General features: G+C 38.4%; 1 protein-coding gene across 9 annotated transcripts in view; it reads left to right on the forward strand.

Moving 5' to 3' along the window:
* Nucleotides 1-407: 407 nt before the first annotated feature.
* LOC310735808 (A-kinase anchoring protein 13) overlaps nucleotides 408-16,500 on the forward strand; it is an 80,510-nt gene continuing 64,417 nt past the window's right edge. For 3 of the 9 annotated variants that reach the window (XM_083558908.1, XM_083558913.1, XM_083558914.1), the window contains exons 1-3: nucleotides 3,277-3,433; nucleotides 10,236-10,279; nucleotides 13,801-13,951. In XM_083558908.1, coding sequence (XP_083415034.1) covers nucleotides 10,247-10,279; nucleotides 13,801-13,951 — 184 coding nt within the window. In that variant the 5' untranslated portion in view covers nucleotides 3,277-3,433; nucleotides 10,236-10,246. Of the gene's footprint in view, nucleotides 591-3,265; nucleotides 3,434-10,235; nucleotides 10,280-13,800; nucleotides 13,952-16,500 lie in introns of those variants that run through there. The other 6 variants (XM_083558911.1, XM_083558916.1, XM_083558912.1 and 3 more) reach the window with 4 other exon arrangements.

Here is a 16,500-nt window from a genome sequence, read left to right on the forward strand (position 1 = left end):
TTTGATGTTTTCAGGGTTGGTGCTCCCACTAATCACCAGTCCACTTACATTTTTCCCTAAATAACACAGCAAAGGCTCGATAGCCTGGCTGTATAATTGCAAAGACATTGCACAACTTTGTCTGATTCCCCTTCTCATTTGTATTGAAATGGAGTGGAGTGGAGAGAGAGGGAGAGAGAGAGAGAGAGAGAGAGAGAGAGAGAGAGAGAGAGAGAGAGAGAAAGAGAGAGAGAATGAGAGAAACAAATAGAAAGAGAATGGGAGAGACAGAGAGACATAGACAGAGAGACAGAGACAGAGACAGAGGGAACTTTACAGTTTGCTTGTTGCTGAATCACTACTTTAAAAGGTCGCGCGCCTTCTCCTCCTCCTCCTCGTGATGTTGCTAATAGATACGCGTGCGCGCGCTGTGTGTCGCTGCAGAGCTCCGCGTTATTTTCCACATGAAGTCCTTCCAATGAGTTTGGATTATAAACTTTCTAAGTGAAACTGGGCGATGTGATGTGAAAAGTTTCCTTAAGCCATGTTTAAAGACCGTCTTTGTGTATGAAAAGAGGGAGAAAGTTCTGGTCGAGGTTTCCGAGGCTCCGGTAAGTGAAGCGGTGTAGTTTGTGTGAGAAATAGTTCACGTGTGAAGGACAGAAGAGACAATGAGCGGATTAAAATGTTTCCTTTTTAATACTGAACTCACATCACTGACAACATTACCGTCGCCTTTCTGTAGGTTCAGGCTTTAAAGCGAGTGAGGGAAAAGTTGCTGTATCTCAGAGTATACAGAGCATAAAATCTCTCAGCCTACTTACACAATTACACAGCATTTATTACAGTAATATAGTTTCTGTGTAATACAGCAGTGAACCTGACAGATTTATATATATATATATATATATATAAATATATATATATATATATATATATATATATATATATATATATATATATATATATATATATATATATTATCATACTTAAAACGTAATAACTTATAATTTAAGGAATTGTAATAATAATAATAATAATAATAATAATAATAATAATAATAATAATAATGGCTACCGCCTTGCACTTTACACCAGTGTATTTCAGTTTCATGTTTATGTAAGGATATCAAGATGTTGTTGTCTAGATTAAAACAACAGCACATAACAGATAGTTGAGAGAGACAGAGAGAGAGAGAGAGAGAGAGAGAGAGAGAGAGAGAGAGAGAGAGACAGACAGACAGACAGACAGACAGACAGACAGAATGATAGAGAGACCTGCAGAGAGATACAGACAGATAGATAGACATACAGAGTGAGAAAGAGAGAGAGATACAGACAGATAGATAGACAGATAGAGGGAAATAGAGAGACAGACAGAATGATAGACATACAGCGTGAGAAAGAGAGAGAGATACAAACAGATAAATAGACTTACATACACCGAGAGATACAGACAGATAGATTAGACATACAGTTAGCGAGAATTCAATTCTCAGGACACATAAGGTGCTTTCATTTCCACTTTTTCAGTTCCTGGGTCGATCCTGAGATCCGTTAGGTTTCAGTCTGCATTCAGTTTCACATGTTCCTCTCTGGTTTCCTCTCACTCAGTAGGTGACTGTAAATGGTACACTATGTGTGTCACACTCCTATGTGTTAGATGTGTAGCTGGTGCCTTGTGATCCCATCCAGACGCTTATTCTCGGATCCCAAACAGCAAACTGGGATATGCTGCAGATCCACCATGACCCTGACCAAGCAGCAATGAGAGAAACATCTGGAGTAATTTCTTCTAGTTTGCAGAGAGGGTATCTGTATCATGTGTCAGGTGTTACATATCAGTGTCTTATTGAAGATATTGGTTTGGTTCGTAATACACACATAAATAGAGGGGACATAATTTCACCCCCTACACACAAGGGGGCTTTTGAGATGTCTTTATGACGCTGATGGACACTCCAGCCTACAGCAGACATTCTTAACTACCCACACTTCTAGGAAGAGCTGCTATGGCTTTTTCTGTTTTGTTTTGTTGTAAACTTCCTAACATTTAAATAAGAATCCATTCATTTTTGTTTGATGTTGTGGTAAATTGTGTAAAAATAAAACATAAAAAAAAAAAAATCTAACAAACGTGACAGTTTTAAATTCTGGAAATGTGTCATCAGTCACTGAAATGCTTTTTCTCTAAGGCGGGCCGCCATGTTTGTTTCGGGCCTTTGTGAGGAAGCCAGCTCATGTGATTGCATGTTGTTACACCTTGCACAGCGAAATGTCTGGTGTCAAATGAATACTTCTAGCACACATTTGTAAACAGTGTCATGCTCTATGACCTGTTTATCGTAGGGGTCTATCTTATATTAGCGATTTGGCTCTGTGCTTATAGGAAAACAATTAGCAACAAGGTGGTGTGGTGCAGTTGTTTTATTTTCTTATGACATCATAACCTGATTAGGACTACCTTTTTAATGACACATCATTCTTTTATCCGTTTATTGCTTCATTTGCTCAAGATCATCCATGCTATCAAATTTACTTCAGCCCCTTAACAATCTTCTCTCTAATACAAAAACAAACCGGAGAATTCCTCTAGTGGTAAAAAACTCTACAGCTTTCTTTTTATACAAAGCACTGGAGACTCCTTCCACTCTTTCCTTAAAAGTCTCCTTCGTGACTCTGATTATAAATAACACCGTTTATGTGGAACATGTGCTGTACACATCCCTACCTTTTACTATGGAAACAGTATGTAGACCAATTCTCGATCACAACCAATCACAATCGAGAATTCACTCACACTGTGGTATAATGGCGAACAGGTAGCCTTAATGAAAAGTACAAAATGTATCCATACTGTTCGTGCTTAAACAAATAGCACTAAATAGCACCGAGAAGCCTCACCTCACCGGCACGACTGTTTTATTTATTGTGTTTACAAAGACAAGGCGATTTTATTGTCAGGTTTAGTAGTTGCTAAACTGGTATTTATGAACAACACTATTTAATGACACCTGCCTTCATTTGAAGTTTGGGTGTGAGATGAAAACATAACAGCATTCTACAGATGCTGTAAACCATTAAACTGTAAAAAAAAACATAAAAGATCAATGCTGAGTGGCTTTCGCAAGAATACAAGTGGAGGGTGAACCTGATAGCAGAACATTAACCTGGGAGGCCTCAGAGAGCAATGAGTAGCTTCCAGGGATACAACACACACACACACACTGGGCCACAACACACACCTGAAGAGAATGCCGCTCCTCCCCCCTATGCAACGTCACCTCCCTTATCTCCTGCCTCGAGCACAAAGCCGCATTTAGCTTCCAGTAATAACAGAGGGGGTGACATAACGTGCCATGCACTGGAAAGACACAAAGACACTCTTTAAGTCGGACTTTCGCGATCAAATGCTGAGGTGTTGGATCCAACCCAGGTTCTACACGAGAGTTACGGTAGGAGTTCTTTAAAGCTAGAAAATGAAACCTGTCTAACAGCAAGAGAGACAAAGGAAAAAAGTGCATCCTGTATGAGCTGATATAAAACAAACTACCTGTGTAGCACTAAAGTGTTTTGACGATGGCTGGAAAACAAAACTCGAATGATTTGAAATTCTGCCTTAAATTTAGTAAGGACGTGTTAAGTGTGACAGTCTACTTCCAAGTTTCAAGCTGTAGTGTTGATTTGATCATAAATCGGACAAAGCAATAGAGTCTTGGTTTTTTTTGGCAAATTCTTCATTATTCTACCCAAAGCTTTGCTTATAGACGTCACCAAAGGCCAGAGATTTACTCTTTACTAGAGGCAAAAAAAAAATCTACTTGAACAGTCCCATGTATGCTCCAAAAGGCAGATCTGTAAGAGTGAATCCTGCACGGAGATTTGCGAGCTCTGCTCAACTGATTCAAAATCAGAAGTCTCTCATCAGGAGAAGAGAAGTTTAAAGAAGCTCGAAGCTTACAGATCAGCCACGTCTGTCCCTCAAGCACTCAGCCTCCTTTACCATCTGATCCCCAACACCTACTGGGTTACACTGCAGCTGAATTTACACTACCAGACACGATGGTAGCATTTAATTCAGCAACTGCATTTTTTATTTTTTTTTTATCCATAAATATTCAGTTCCTTCCTGTTTGTATTTCTTACTGCTCCAAATAGAGGAGCACATGATCATGACATGGCCTTTAAGCCTCGAACGGCTGATTGTGATATTAGATTGACACACACTTTTTGTTTGTTAAAGCCAGACAGGCAGCTGAATTAATGATTACTTTTTAATGTTCTTTTGTGTTTAGGATTTTAAACAGAGTAAAAAGCACATGGTGTTGCACATTCTTTCCAACCAGATCTACTTTTAGCCATTTTACGTAATTGGCCCTCTGATTAGACAGTGTGTGCTTAGTTTAGCTGCTTTTAGTTTCTCCTCCTAAGGCAGTTTGGACAGAGGGGATAAAAGTGTACAATTATATATCTTGTTTGCGTTCATTACACCCATAACGGGATCGCACATTCGGGCCACTGCTGATGACGTGTTTGAGATCGATTTCGGCGAGGCCCAAATGGAGATCAAATACAGATCCTGGTCGTGTTGGACCGAGGGCAATCACCTGACACTGATCACTGAGAGTCTGCATTAGTGATGGGTCATTCATGAACAATTCATTCATTTTGAACGAGTCTTTAACGTGACTCAGGTCTTAAAGATACCCAAAATACCGAAAGGTTATGTACAGGAAACAGAGTCGAGTAGTTTATTCTTTTGTCATGTGACTCCCATGTTGGGGGATCTGCTTTGATTGAAAATGTGACATTTTATTTGATTTATGATCAAAGGAATGAAATAAAACAAACTACTCAAAAAAAAAGATTTGTTCATTTCGATGAACAAGACTCAAGAGCAGATCGGATCATGTAAATAAAATGTTCCCACCACTCATCTGCATTCACAATCACTTGTTCATGCTATTCTGTGTAATTTGGTGGTGCTGCTGCTTTTTGCGTAATCAGTAAATAATTAGCCATGTTAAAAAAAAAATGAAGTCGTCAACTTGCAGTTAGTTCTGGATAACCAGCTCTAGCACATGAAAGAAAATCCACACAGCAGTCAATCACATTGTATATTGGTGAACCTGAAATTTGATGATATAGTACTAAAAACAAAATTTTATCAGTACAGGTGATGGTGCATAGGTACAGTATTGCAATTTAAATATCCTGCTCAAAATCGCTTAAACTAGGTAATATTTTTATGATTAAAAGTTATATATATATATATATATGCAACCCCAAGCTCTGTTTTGAATTATAAACAACCCCAAGCTCTGTTTCTCTGTATAACCTGTATTCATGAGACAAGAAAGCTTTTCAAACTCAAACACTGACTGCAATAGGAAAACCGGTTAGCGTTAGTACCAGCAATAACTGTCTTAAGCGGTACCTAAACATGCGATCTGGGACACACCTCTAGTTTGTTTATTGAGATGTGGACACAGTTTCACAACAGGTGACATGAAGCTATATTGACAGCACTGTTTATATTGGTACTGCAGCATGCGGACACGTAGCATGAAAACCTTTCTGAAAACATGCGCATGTGACTTTCCAGAAGACCGCAAAATACACACGGCAGCCATGTTGCACGCTGAAAAGAAAGTATAGTTCATCTTTAAGGCATGCTTACATTTGTAAGAAATGGACGTAATACGAGGTGGTAACAAAAGTTTTAAGATTAGCTCTGTTTACAAGAAAATATTTGATTTATCTATGTTTACACACTATCACCTTCAAAATAGTCCCCTTGCACAGCAATGCAGCGCTCCCAGCGTCTGGAACGTGTCCTGGAAGTCTTCTTTTTAAAGCGTTTCAAGCACCTTCTGCGTTTCGCACTGGATTTTTGCAATGATGTCAAAATGGCGACCTCTGAGCTAGCTCTTTGGGAAGAGGGCGAAGCCCGCTGGAGCCAAATCTGTGAGTAGGGTGGTGCGGAAGTGAGATCACGTCGCTTCCGGCGAGAAGCTCACGTGTGAGGAGATTTCGGTGACAGAATGTGCACATGACCAGAATAGCACTAGTTGCACAGCTCCCAATGTACACAGGACGATGTCCTTTGGCACACCGACTTATGAAGGACGGTGCTCCCTGTGACTGTGCACACAGCCGGGTGCTGAAATCTGGTGCGTTACAAAACGAGTCTTGAATATTTTTGATACCACCTTGTATTTCCTGTTAGTGGAACTCCTATGGAATTGAAAGCATTATGGCTGTAGCGCTAAAACATGGGGATGGTGGCATTCGATTTTGGATCTGAAGGTTGTGAGTTCAAATCCCAGCCACACCAAGCTGCTGGGCCCCTGAGCAAAGCTCTTGAGCACAAAGTTGCTCAGTGCATGAATATATTATTCGCGCTGGATAAGGGCGTCTGCCAAATGCAGCAAAGGTTAATGTAAAAAAGTATCTTGGTTGTACACATGTAACTAATAGTCATGAAATATATATGTTCTGAGGGCCGTATGAAATTATTTTACAGTTAAAGGGGACCTGGTGTATAAAACTCTTCAGAAGCCTTGGTTTATAGAATGTACATGGAAAACTTCTGGATAAATAACTGAAGTCTAAAAGCAGTTGAATTCAAATTGAAGTCCAATGAAATGATGTGAGCAAGTTCCCTGACCAAATAACTGAAACACATGCGCTGTTGATGGAAGTGAGGGCTAGAAGGTGTACTGAAAACGGTGATTCCTCCATCTCAGAGCAGTACTTTGTTTCTGTGACTCAGAAAATGGGGTTGTCCTTTGTGTGAACTGTCTGTGTGAGGGGGCACTCACACCTCGGCCATGGAGGAACAGTTAAACAAACTCTGTGGTTAAACATTAAACCCCCTCTTCTTTTCTGTGTTCCAACCATTCTCTACACAAACACACACATGCACACACACCTTCTATATTTTTCTCTCTGTCTTTCTCTCTCTCTCTCACACACACATTATACAAAGATTCCGTCAACCGTGACTAATGTAGCTTGAGAGTCAACCCAAGAGCCAAGAGATCTCTGGGACTGAAATAGATCAGACGCAGTAGGAGGTACAGTAAATAAAGTTGGTGATCTATACTATACAATCCAGCGCTTCTGCATAATTGAGTGTCCTATCGTAAGCAGATACACATAAATTGCTCTTTTTTTTATTTTTAAAATGATACATTGCTTCTGGACCTGGATCTTAACATGTGTTCTTTATTGTGCTTTAAAAAAAATTTATTACGCTTCAACTCAGGAATTGAAAGGCAGCTTCGGGCCACATCTTTGTTTTTGGTGTCAATAAGGAAAAAAAAAAACAAGCGTAGGGTGGAGCACGGGACCAAGAGTTGGATTAAAATTAGCTCGGGTGCAACCAGAAGAGATATGATACTGTGCAGAACAATGCTATGGTCTTGAGCGCAGTGTGGTGTCTGCTTACAACTTCACATTTTTAACCCCCTGTGCAGAAATTCAAGGATTAAATAATTTATAAAGTGACCTGCTCAAATATTTAAAATAGACTAGAATAGAATTTTTTTTTAACTTTTCTGGAATTAAAAGAGAGAGAGAGAGAGAGAGAGAGAGAGAGAGAGAGAGAGAGAGAGAGAGAGAGAGAGAGAACGATATAGAAGGTAAAGGAAGATCCAGGATTATAACTCATAAGGATGCACTTCTAAGCAGTTAAAGCGGAAATGTACAGCGGTAAATAATATGCACTGAAGGACATTTGACACACACCGAGGTCATTTCATCTCGATCAGAGACACAGGTGTTATCATGAGTGGATCAGATGGCTCTGAGCATTAATGTTAAACCTGGTTGTGGTCTTGTCATAACTTAACTAATCTCCTCGTTTGAATGACTTGACAATAATTAACTGAAGAGCATCATTTCAAGCAAAGAAACAGTGTAGATTAAATGTAAGCATGGCATCCTGATTGGTGGAAAACACATGCATGACATGGCAATCATAAAAATATACAGTGCATACAATTACTTTATGTAGTGCACTTGCCGGTTATATGAGCCACTCACAAGGCAGCAGCGCAATGCATGGAATGATTCAGATACCACTCAAGAGCTTCATTTAATCTTCTCATCAAACAAAAGAATGGATGTGATTTAAGTGACTTTTTTTCCATTGGTTGTTGATGCCAGGTGGTCTCGTTTCAGAAACCTGCTTTTTACATGCATCAGGAGGCTTTTTCCCCCCAGTATTGATCCTGTGCATTTTGTAGTCAAGTCAAGTCAAGTCAAGAGGCTTTTATTGTCATTTCTACTATACACAGTGGTACACAGTGCACAGTAAAAACGAGACAACGTTTCTCCAGAACCCTGGTGCTACACTAAACAACAATAAACAAAACAACATAGAGCTACAGCACAAGTTACATAAAGTGCATCGAGTGCAACCTGGTGCAAACAGTGCAGACAGACAGTGCAGACAGACGACACAAGACAAGACACAAAACCCTATATAGCGCCGACCAGTAAACCTACTGTATACTTGATTATACAGTACTGTACAAGAAAACTGTAAAAACTATACAAACTAAAAACTATATCCCAGAAGTGAGTATAAACAGTACAATGTACTGCAAAAATACAGCAGCAGTCGAAGGTGCAAAAAACAGCATGTAAACAGTATAATACAATGATAATGATAAATGTGCAAAAAACAGCAGTTGAGAGTGTGGTACAGTTAAGAATAATAAATAATAAATAAATGAATAGTGGTGGAATGGATTGAGATGAGTGATGAGTGTGTGTTAAGTGTTAAGTCCAGGAAAAATTTTATAGTTCGTTACACACATTTGAGTGCTTGTGTGTGTATGTGAGAGTTCCGTTTCATTTCTGTGTATTAAGTAGCCTTGTGTAGATTCTGAATCTTATTTTTATTTTCACTAGCAGAAGTGGAGCTCATTGTGGTCTTCTGCTGCTGTAGGTTTGGCATGTTGTGCATTCTGACAGGCTTTGCTGCTCATCCCCCTTGTATAGACTGATTATTTGAGTTCCTGTGGTCTTTCTGCCAGCTTGAGCCATACACCTCTGACCTCGCTTCAACAATTTAATCAACAAGATGCTTTCACCCACAGAACTGGTGCTTACTGGATGTTTTTTTTTTTACCACACCATTTTCTACACAAGATTGTGCATGACATTTTTTTTCTGCATTATTTTCTGCATTGCTACAAAAATCATTAGTGCACGTGTCTCATATACCAGCACACCTTCGAAAGAAGTACCAGTTGCAAGATATCAATCTTCCGAACATAACTGTTAGTCACGCTTCACTTGTATTGAAATCGGCTCATGTACATGGATTAGATTCTGTCTTACTTTAAATTCAAAGATGAATGCATGTGATCGGTCGATATTGTTTTATCTGTACGAAGAAGACCTGTTTCAGGAAAAAGGATTATGATAGCAGTATTATTATTTTGAGTGACTTTTAATTTAAAGATTAGGTCTAGATATTAACTGTTCAGTACAGGTCGAACGATTAATCCGTTGTGCAGATTAAGCGAGACCGATGGTTGTTTGCTGGAACTATCAGTTTTCGACAAAAATCCTGAAAATAGTTTTTCCGGCTTCTGCTTCATCGCCATTACAACAGCGGCCTCTATAGGCAAAACACTGACGCCATGTGCTGTTTGTTTTGACACGTGAGACGGCGCGTTGCACAGGGAGAGCATGGGAGAGCGCTATATTATATTTATTATCAATAATTAATCAATTATATAATTATATTTATTAATTAATATATATATATATATATATATATATATATATATATATATATATATATATATATATATATATATATATATATATATGTCATTAGGCATATTTTCATGATTCAGTATTGTTTTTTATTTTTGCAATAAAGTTCAGTACTGTTTATTATGTTACGTTATGTTTTTTTTATCCAGTATCAATTTAAAAAAAGATCCGTTTATTAATCAGCTATCGGAAAGTACGAACCAGCTTTGGGTAATAGTCGACCTCTACTATTCAGCACTGAAGTGATCAAGAAAACATCAACACCGTTACACCAACAATCAGTTTTATTGCTGTTGAATAACAGCATTCATTTCATACGTGGAAGTCAAAAAATTTTCATACTGCCTTTTTTTGAAGCTGCTGATCCAGAAACACCTGCATGGAAAGAGTGATAAGTGCACTAGGAGTGTAATGCCGTACCTCCAACCTTTCTTTAACATTGTTTTACTTTCTTCGCAGTGTCCAGTGTCATGAAACTTAATCCACGCCAGGCTCCATTATATGTAAGTACAGCCTCCAAGTTTCTCCTGTGTACATGCTGCTTAAGATTTTTTTTTTTTTCTATAAATCTATTTCCACCCTGAAGATGATCAGCCATGTAGGTCAAAGACCAATTAAATCTCACATCTATAAAAAAGTTCAGTGACCCTGGGTTTCTAAACCTGTAGCAGATCCGACTGCATGTATTTCTATGAAGACAGCTCATCTGACCAGAGATTAGTTACAGGGCTGGAGGAGTTACGTAAGAAGGGGAAAGTTTCCACAGATTGTGAATTTGAAGTGGACATTTTAATGTGCCACCATAGCGTCCTCTTTATTGCTTAATCCAGATCTTTATTAAGCAAGGAATGCTATGTAAATAAACCATTGCAGATTAAAATTATTTTTATACTTTTTTGTAGCTCCAGGGGTGTTGGGTTTTGCATGTTTCTGATTCAGTTTAAAGTCTAATAAAAATCACGAGGACTTAACCACTATTGTGATGATATTGCAAGTCATAAAGGCTTCTAAAAGCAATTCTGGTTATATGGTACATTCAAATGTGTAGTAGGTACAAACTGCAATAAGCAACACTGCAATGAGTTACATTATGAAGCATAAGTAGCAGTGTGTCGAGACGTCGTCGTCCCGAGTATCATCTAACACTGTTCATCAACAAAGAGTTTCCTGGCTTCTCTGAAACCGGATCGAGTTTCAAAGACACTTCTCACAAGGTGAAATTAAGCAGGTTATAATGACTCGTTATGTATTGTTCTTTGAAGAAGATCACCTGTACTCATCCCCCGTCCCCCGGCTTTATTCAGAAACGGAGCGATATTTAGTTTCTTGCGACAGAAAATGTTGATTCGTAGTTGTATTCACACACATTTATTACAATGTATATCAAAGTCGAGACGTTCTAATGTAATGAATGCTTTCCTAATGGTGAATTAATACATCAATTAGGAATCATTTACATTGACTGGCAATTGAATCGAGCACAAGTATTCATTACTGATGCTCAGAGTAAATACACTACAAGGACAAAAGTTTCGGGACACCTGATTTTTTTCAGACATATTCGGTTCGATCGCCAAATTTTTACCACAAAGTTGGAGACAAACAATTGTATAGGATGCGGCTTTTATTAGAAGACCCAAGCCTGTTTCAGCCAGACAAGGCGCCCTGGGCACAAAACCAGTTTTTTGAAGTTATGCCTTACCTGAGTTGGATTGAAAGATCTTGAGTGGCCATAATACAGAGCTCTCAACTCAACCCTATTGCCAGTGGTGGATGAAGGACACAAACCATGTACTTAGAGTAGAGATACACTAGGTAAAATATTACTCCAGGAAAAGTAAAAGTGCTCCCTTTCACTTGAAAACTAAGAAGTACAAAAGTATTTGCTTTTAAATGTACTTAAGTATCCAAAGTACTATGATTTATTATGACTATAATGTCCTTTTGTTTGTCACAAGACTCACTTAATCAACTTAGTTCATGTAAAAACTTTTAAAATGTTTAGCTTGTTGTTGAACTGATGCTGAACTGGATGTTAGTGATAAGTAGATTCCACAAAGCGGCAATCCAAACAGCAGAGCGCACGCTCGAACCTGATTGGTGGCTTGCTGCGTTGCGTGTTTGATCAGTTAAGATTTTATTCACTCATAAGTAAAAAGGAACGACTGATTTCGCAAAAAGTAGTTAAGTAAAAAGCCAGATATGTAAAGTAGAGATACGTGAAAAAGCTACTTATGTACAGTAACGAATTACATTTACTTGCACCCCAGGTCACCTCACCCTACATCATGAATGTCAACTACATATCAGTAATCAACAAAATCATTTCTATGGCATCTATTCTTTACCGAGATGCTTTGAATGTCCTGAAGGCTTTGCCACAGTGCTGCAAATGACTGAAGATTGCAAATATTGATCGCAGTGTATTAAAAAAAAAGGCCATGTCTAATTATCCAGTTATGACCTTTTCCCTTATCATCACTTTAAAAACTATTTGTTTGTGTCTTTTTATCATTCACTTCCACATCTTTATATCACCCCCTTGTCCAGACTGTGGACAGAATCAGTTTGAAAATCACTTGTATGTTTTTATCAGAGCTGTTTGCTTGATATCGGTGGTAAAAGGTGAAAGGTGGATCCACCCTCGTGAAGTTCAGAGCATGTATTAATGTTGTGCATGAGGTTTTGTGCAACGTCTTTCTGTGGTAATCTCTGTGTGCCAACAGGAACCCGGTTTCCTGTTAAAGAACGGCTTCGGTTAACTCTCATCTTTCTGCCGAATTATTGCTCGGATTTAAAAGGCTGTTATGTTCGGATCAATCGTTTGCGATTTTTGGTACAATTGTTGCTTTCTTATGTAGTTAAATACCTAATCAGAATATATGAAGCAATTGCTGCTCAGTGTTTAGCCTTGAGTCAAGTTCTCATTTTTTTCTAACTGTTTACACAACACCGAGTCATATTGCAATCTAGACCACAGTGTTGCTGAAATTCTCTTATCTGATTACTTTGGTGGAAACTGCTAATTAAACATTCATAGATTTGAATTATTATTAATATTTTTTATTATAAATGCTGGAAGATGTTGACAAAATTGCACATTTCTTGATTTAAGACAAATCTTGGTCATTCTTACCCACAATACACTGCATGATCTACTGGTAGTATTTTACTTCAAAGCAATGCACTGCACCAGTTTCCACCTTGTTTACAGTATAATCCTGTATTATAACAAAACTGTATTGCTTTCTACAGTTATTGTATATCATGCCTTTATTACCAAATCAAAAAACGATTCAATGAATAATTCTGGAATTAGCTACAGAGGATTGAGATTGGTTGCATAAGAAATTGTTTCCACACAAGCCTGTATTAAGGATTAAAAACCTGATAAATGTCATAAAAACCCATCTCAGGTATTTTTTGAGGTGTGGTAACTGTGGTATAGGCAGAATAATTGTCCCTAGTCCGTCATGAACATCCGAAGTGTGCATTTAATTACCCTGGATTCGATGATTCTCTTTCTTTTTCTTACAAACCAAAATTCTTCATTTTTCTTTTTTTAAATGACTTCCATTTTAATTCATGTGCAGTTCATGAATAATTTATCATAGTTACTGAACAAATCAAGGCTTGAAAGGGTTAAACGAACAGCATTCCTGACCTTACAGCACAAATAATCTAATTATCTATGCAGCAAAATAAGGCATGAAGTTAATGTTGTCTTGTCGGGTTTTTTGGACACAACACACTTTTGGAGAAGTGATCATTTAGCAGTTCAATACCGAAACTCTGTTCCTCTCTGAGGAATTTGTATTTGTGCATTCGGCTGATTCTGTCCTAATGGTGTATAAAAGTCTGGATGGTTATTTGCCTCAAAACCGAGATGCCAAATTACTGCCGTTGTTATTATTATATTGTAAAGCGATGCTGATTGAGTTTTATAAATAAAATGCTACTCAATAATAATTATATTAATAATAATAATAATAATGCATTGCTAACCTGTGGCTTTGTACATTAGGGCAGTTGTGTGCTCACCATTCAGCTGAGCGATGATGAACTTTGCGAAAGAGAGGACGCAGAGTTTTTCCTGCTCGTCACCGGATCTACTCGGAGGCACGTGAGCAGCACTTTGAGGATCAGCCATGACACCCTACAGCTGGTGTGTCCAGGTATGTGCTGTACCTTTTTTCATTTATGTCAAACAAGCAGTTATTATAAGAGCTACATTCAGAATCCAGATCTGGAGTTGCAGTACCAGGAGGTCGATCTTTAGGCATTCAAAGACACAATCACACGTGCAAATACAAATGGACAAAACTAGGAAATAAGAGAAACAGTAGAAAACCAGAGGAAATGAATTAGGAACATTAAGAATTTAGAATATGATGCCAAGAAGCACATACTTTAATAATTAGACATCATTTGACTATTTACAATGACAGTGTGACTTATCAAATAGGAAATTAATCTTAACAGTGACCAAAGGTAATAGCAGAGCATGATTATCATTTAAATCATGTACAGCGAGATAAACCCCTCAAACAATCTTATCAAAATCATTCCAGGTTCCACTGAAAATCATTCCAATAATTGGCTAGTAACTGGAAATGATCTACTCTTCTTTATTTCCTCTTGCAAAAAAACTTCTAAACCTTAATTAGCTAATAAATCAAAATCTCTTCGAGTGTAGCTAACTGGCTTTTAGCTTAATGCATGATCTCGCTCGGTTAATCATGTTTTTTCACCAAAGCATCCGGTGGCCAATTAAATGCGATTCAGCAAACAATGGGACGTGTTCATTTGACATGCGGTTGGTTAAATATGGACGATGACTTCCTTGGCCTTTTGTGAACACCATTATAGTGCAATTACTGCACAAAACAAGACATGCATGTGATCAGTTGCCCTGTACGTGTTTGTGTGTGTGTGTGTATTATTATAACCAGTTACATGTTCGCTTTGTTTTAAAATAACACTGTGGGATTTACTACACTTTATAAAAATGTTATGATATTGAAATGAAACGTGTTTCTTGTCGGAATCACAGATCGTCGAGACACGCCTCTGTTTTGGCAGCACTGCACATGCACAACTGTACAGCAGAGTGCACATTACATTACATTACATTACATGACTTTCAATGTCAAAGAACCGCTGACCCTTTCACACTACACTACTTATATTACACGGGAGCAGTTGATTGGTGATTGTTTGCAGAAAAGTTTGAATCCTACTGCAGTGACTTTGTGACTTTGGGAATAAGGAAAAAATCAAAATAAGAAAAAACCACATTTGAGTATTGGAGGTATTTAAAAGATTTAACACCAGGCTTACAGGTTTTTCCACTATCACACACACTAGAAGGACAAAAGTATGTTTTAGATGGGACACCTGACTGGTCGTATGTGGTTCTACTCCAAAATGTTAGCACAAAACTGAAAGCATACAATTGTATAGGATTTCTTGGGATGCCGTGTATTAAAGCTTGCATTCACTTGAAACTGGAGACCCAAACCTGTTCTAGCATAACATTGCCCCTGTGCACAAAGTGAGCTCCATGAAGATATGCTTTACATGGTTAGGTGTAGAAGGTCTTAAATGGCCTGCTATAGAGCTTTGACCTCAACCCTACTGAACACCTTTGGGATGAATTGGAACGCTGACTGCACCCCAGGCCTCCTCACCTGACCTACATCAGTACCTGACTTTACTAACACCCTTGTGTCTGATCGACACAAATGTCCACAAGAACACTCCAAAATCTAGTGGAAATTCTTTCCAGAAGAGTGGAGGGAATTATAAGAGCAAATTGGGACTAAATGTGGAATGCAATGCTCAGGAAGCACATACCATACCAGGTATGACCAGGTGTCCGCAAGCATTTGGCAATATAGTGTCGATGGATGATAGAAGTTTCCGAGTCTCACTGGCTGTTTCTTATTGCTGTACTTACAACTAGTTCTAGAAGCTTTAACAATATGCCAAGGAAATCAAAATCATCTCACTTGGCAGTCATTTGCAAAATGATTTGGTGAGAAGGAAATTTAGGCTAAAAAGCCTAGTGTGGTGTGTGCATTAGGCTTAAGTTAGGGTCTAAGTCGAGGTTTAAAGTTGGGGTCTAAACGTCTCATTTACAAATGAACCCCTTATTGCACATTATCTCAGTTGTGTATACAGCTTGATGGTTTCAGGCTATGAGTACACCATGTACTTCAGTCGATTTTTGTAGGGTAGGGACAATATTCTTGGCCCCAAACAGAACGAACAGTTTACTCTGTGCTATGTCACGACACTGAACTACACCAGAACCACAGGAATGACCCAAATATTTGTGCTTAAACTGTTGGCCTTAATTTGTGCCAAGTATAAAAACGCACACATACCCACCCATAGTAGACTAAGATAATATATTTGTAAAAAGCAACTGCATTTGTTCCTTTAAGCAGGACATTAATAACCATTTTTATTTTACTGTAAGCCATTTTCTTGGGAAGGTGTACGAAGGTGCTGGCTGTAAGGTGAATGTTTAACAGACGAACGAGTGACATACATACGTTCGTGTGTCCAGAGGTTGTACAGTGCCGAAACCCTAGTTTCGTGTACAGCGAGCATTCGTCCGAACTCTATGTTTGTGATGTTGCGTCACACCACAGACCATTTCATTTGATTGTCAGCAATGCGGCTCGGCCGTCCTGCTCATATGTCTGCCTTCTCACAC

The sequence above is a fragment of the Silurus aristotelis genome (assembly GCF_946808225.1).
Source record: "Silurus aristotelis genome assembly, chromosome: 13".
Classification (NCBI taxonomy): Eukaryota; Metazoa; Chordata; class Actinopteri; order Siluriformes; family Siluridae; genus Silurus; species Silurus aristotelis.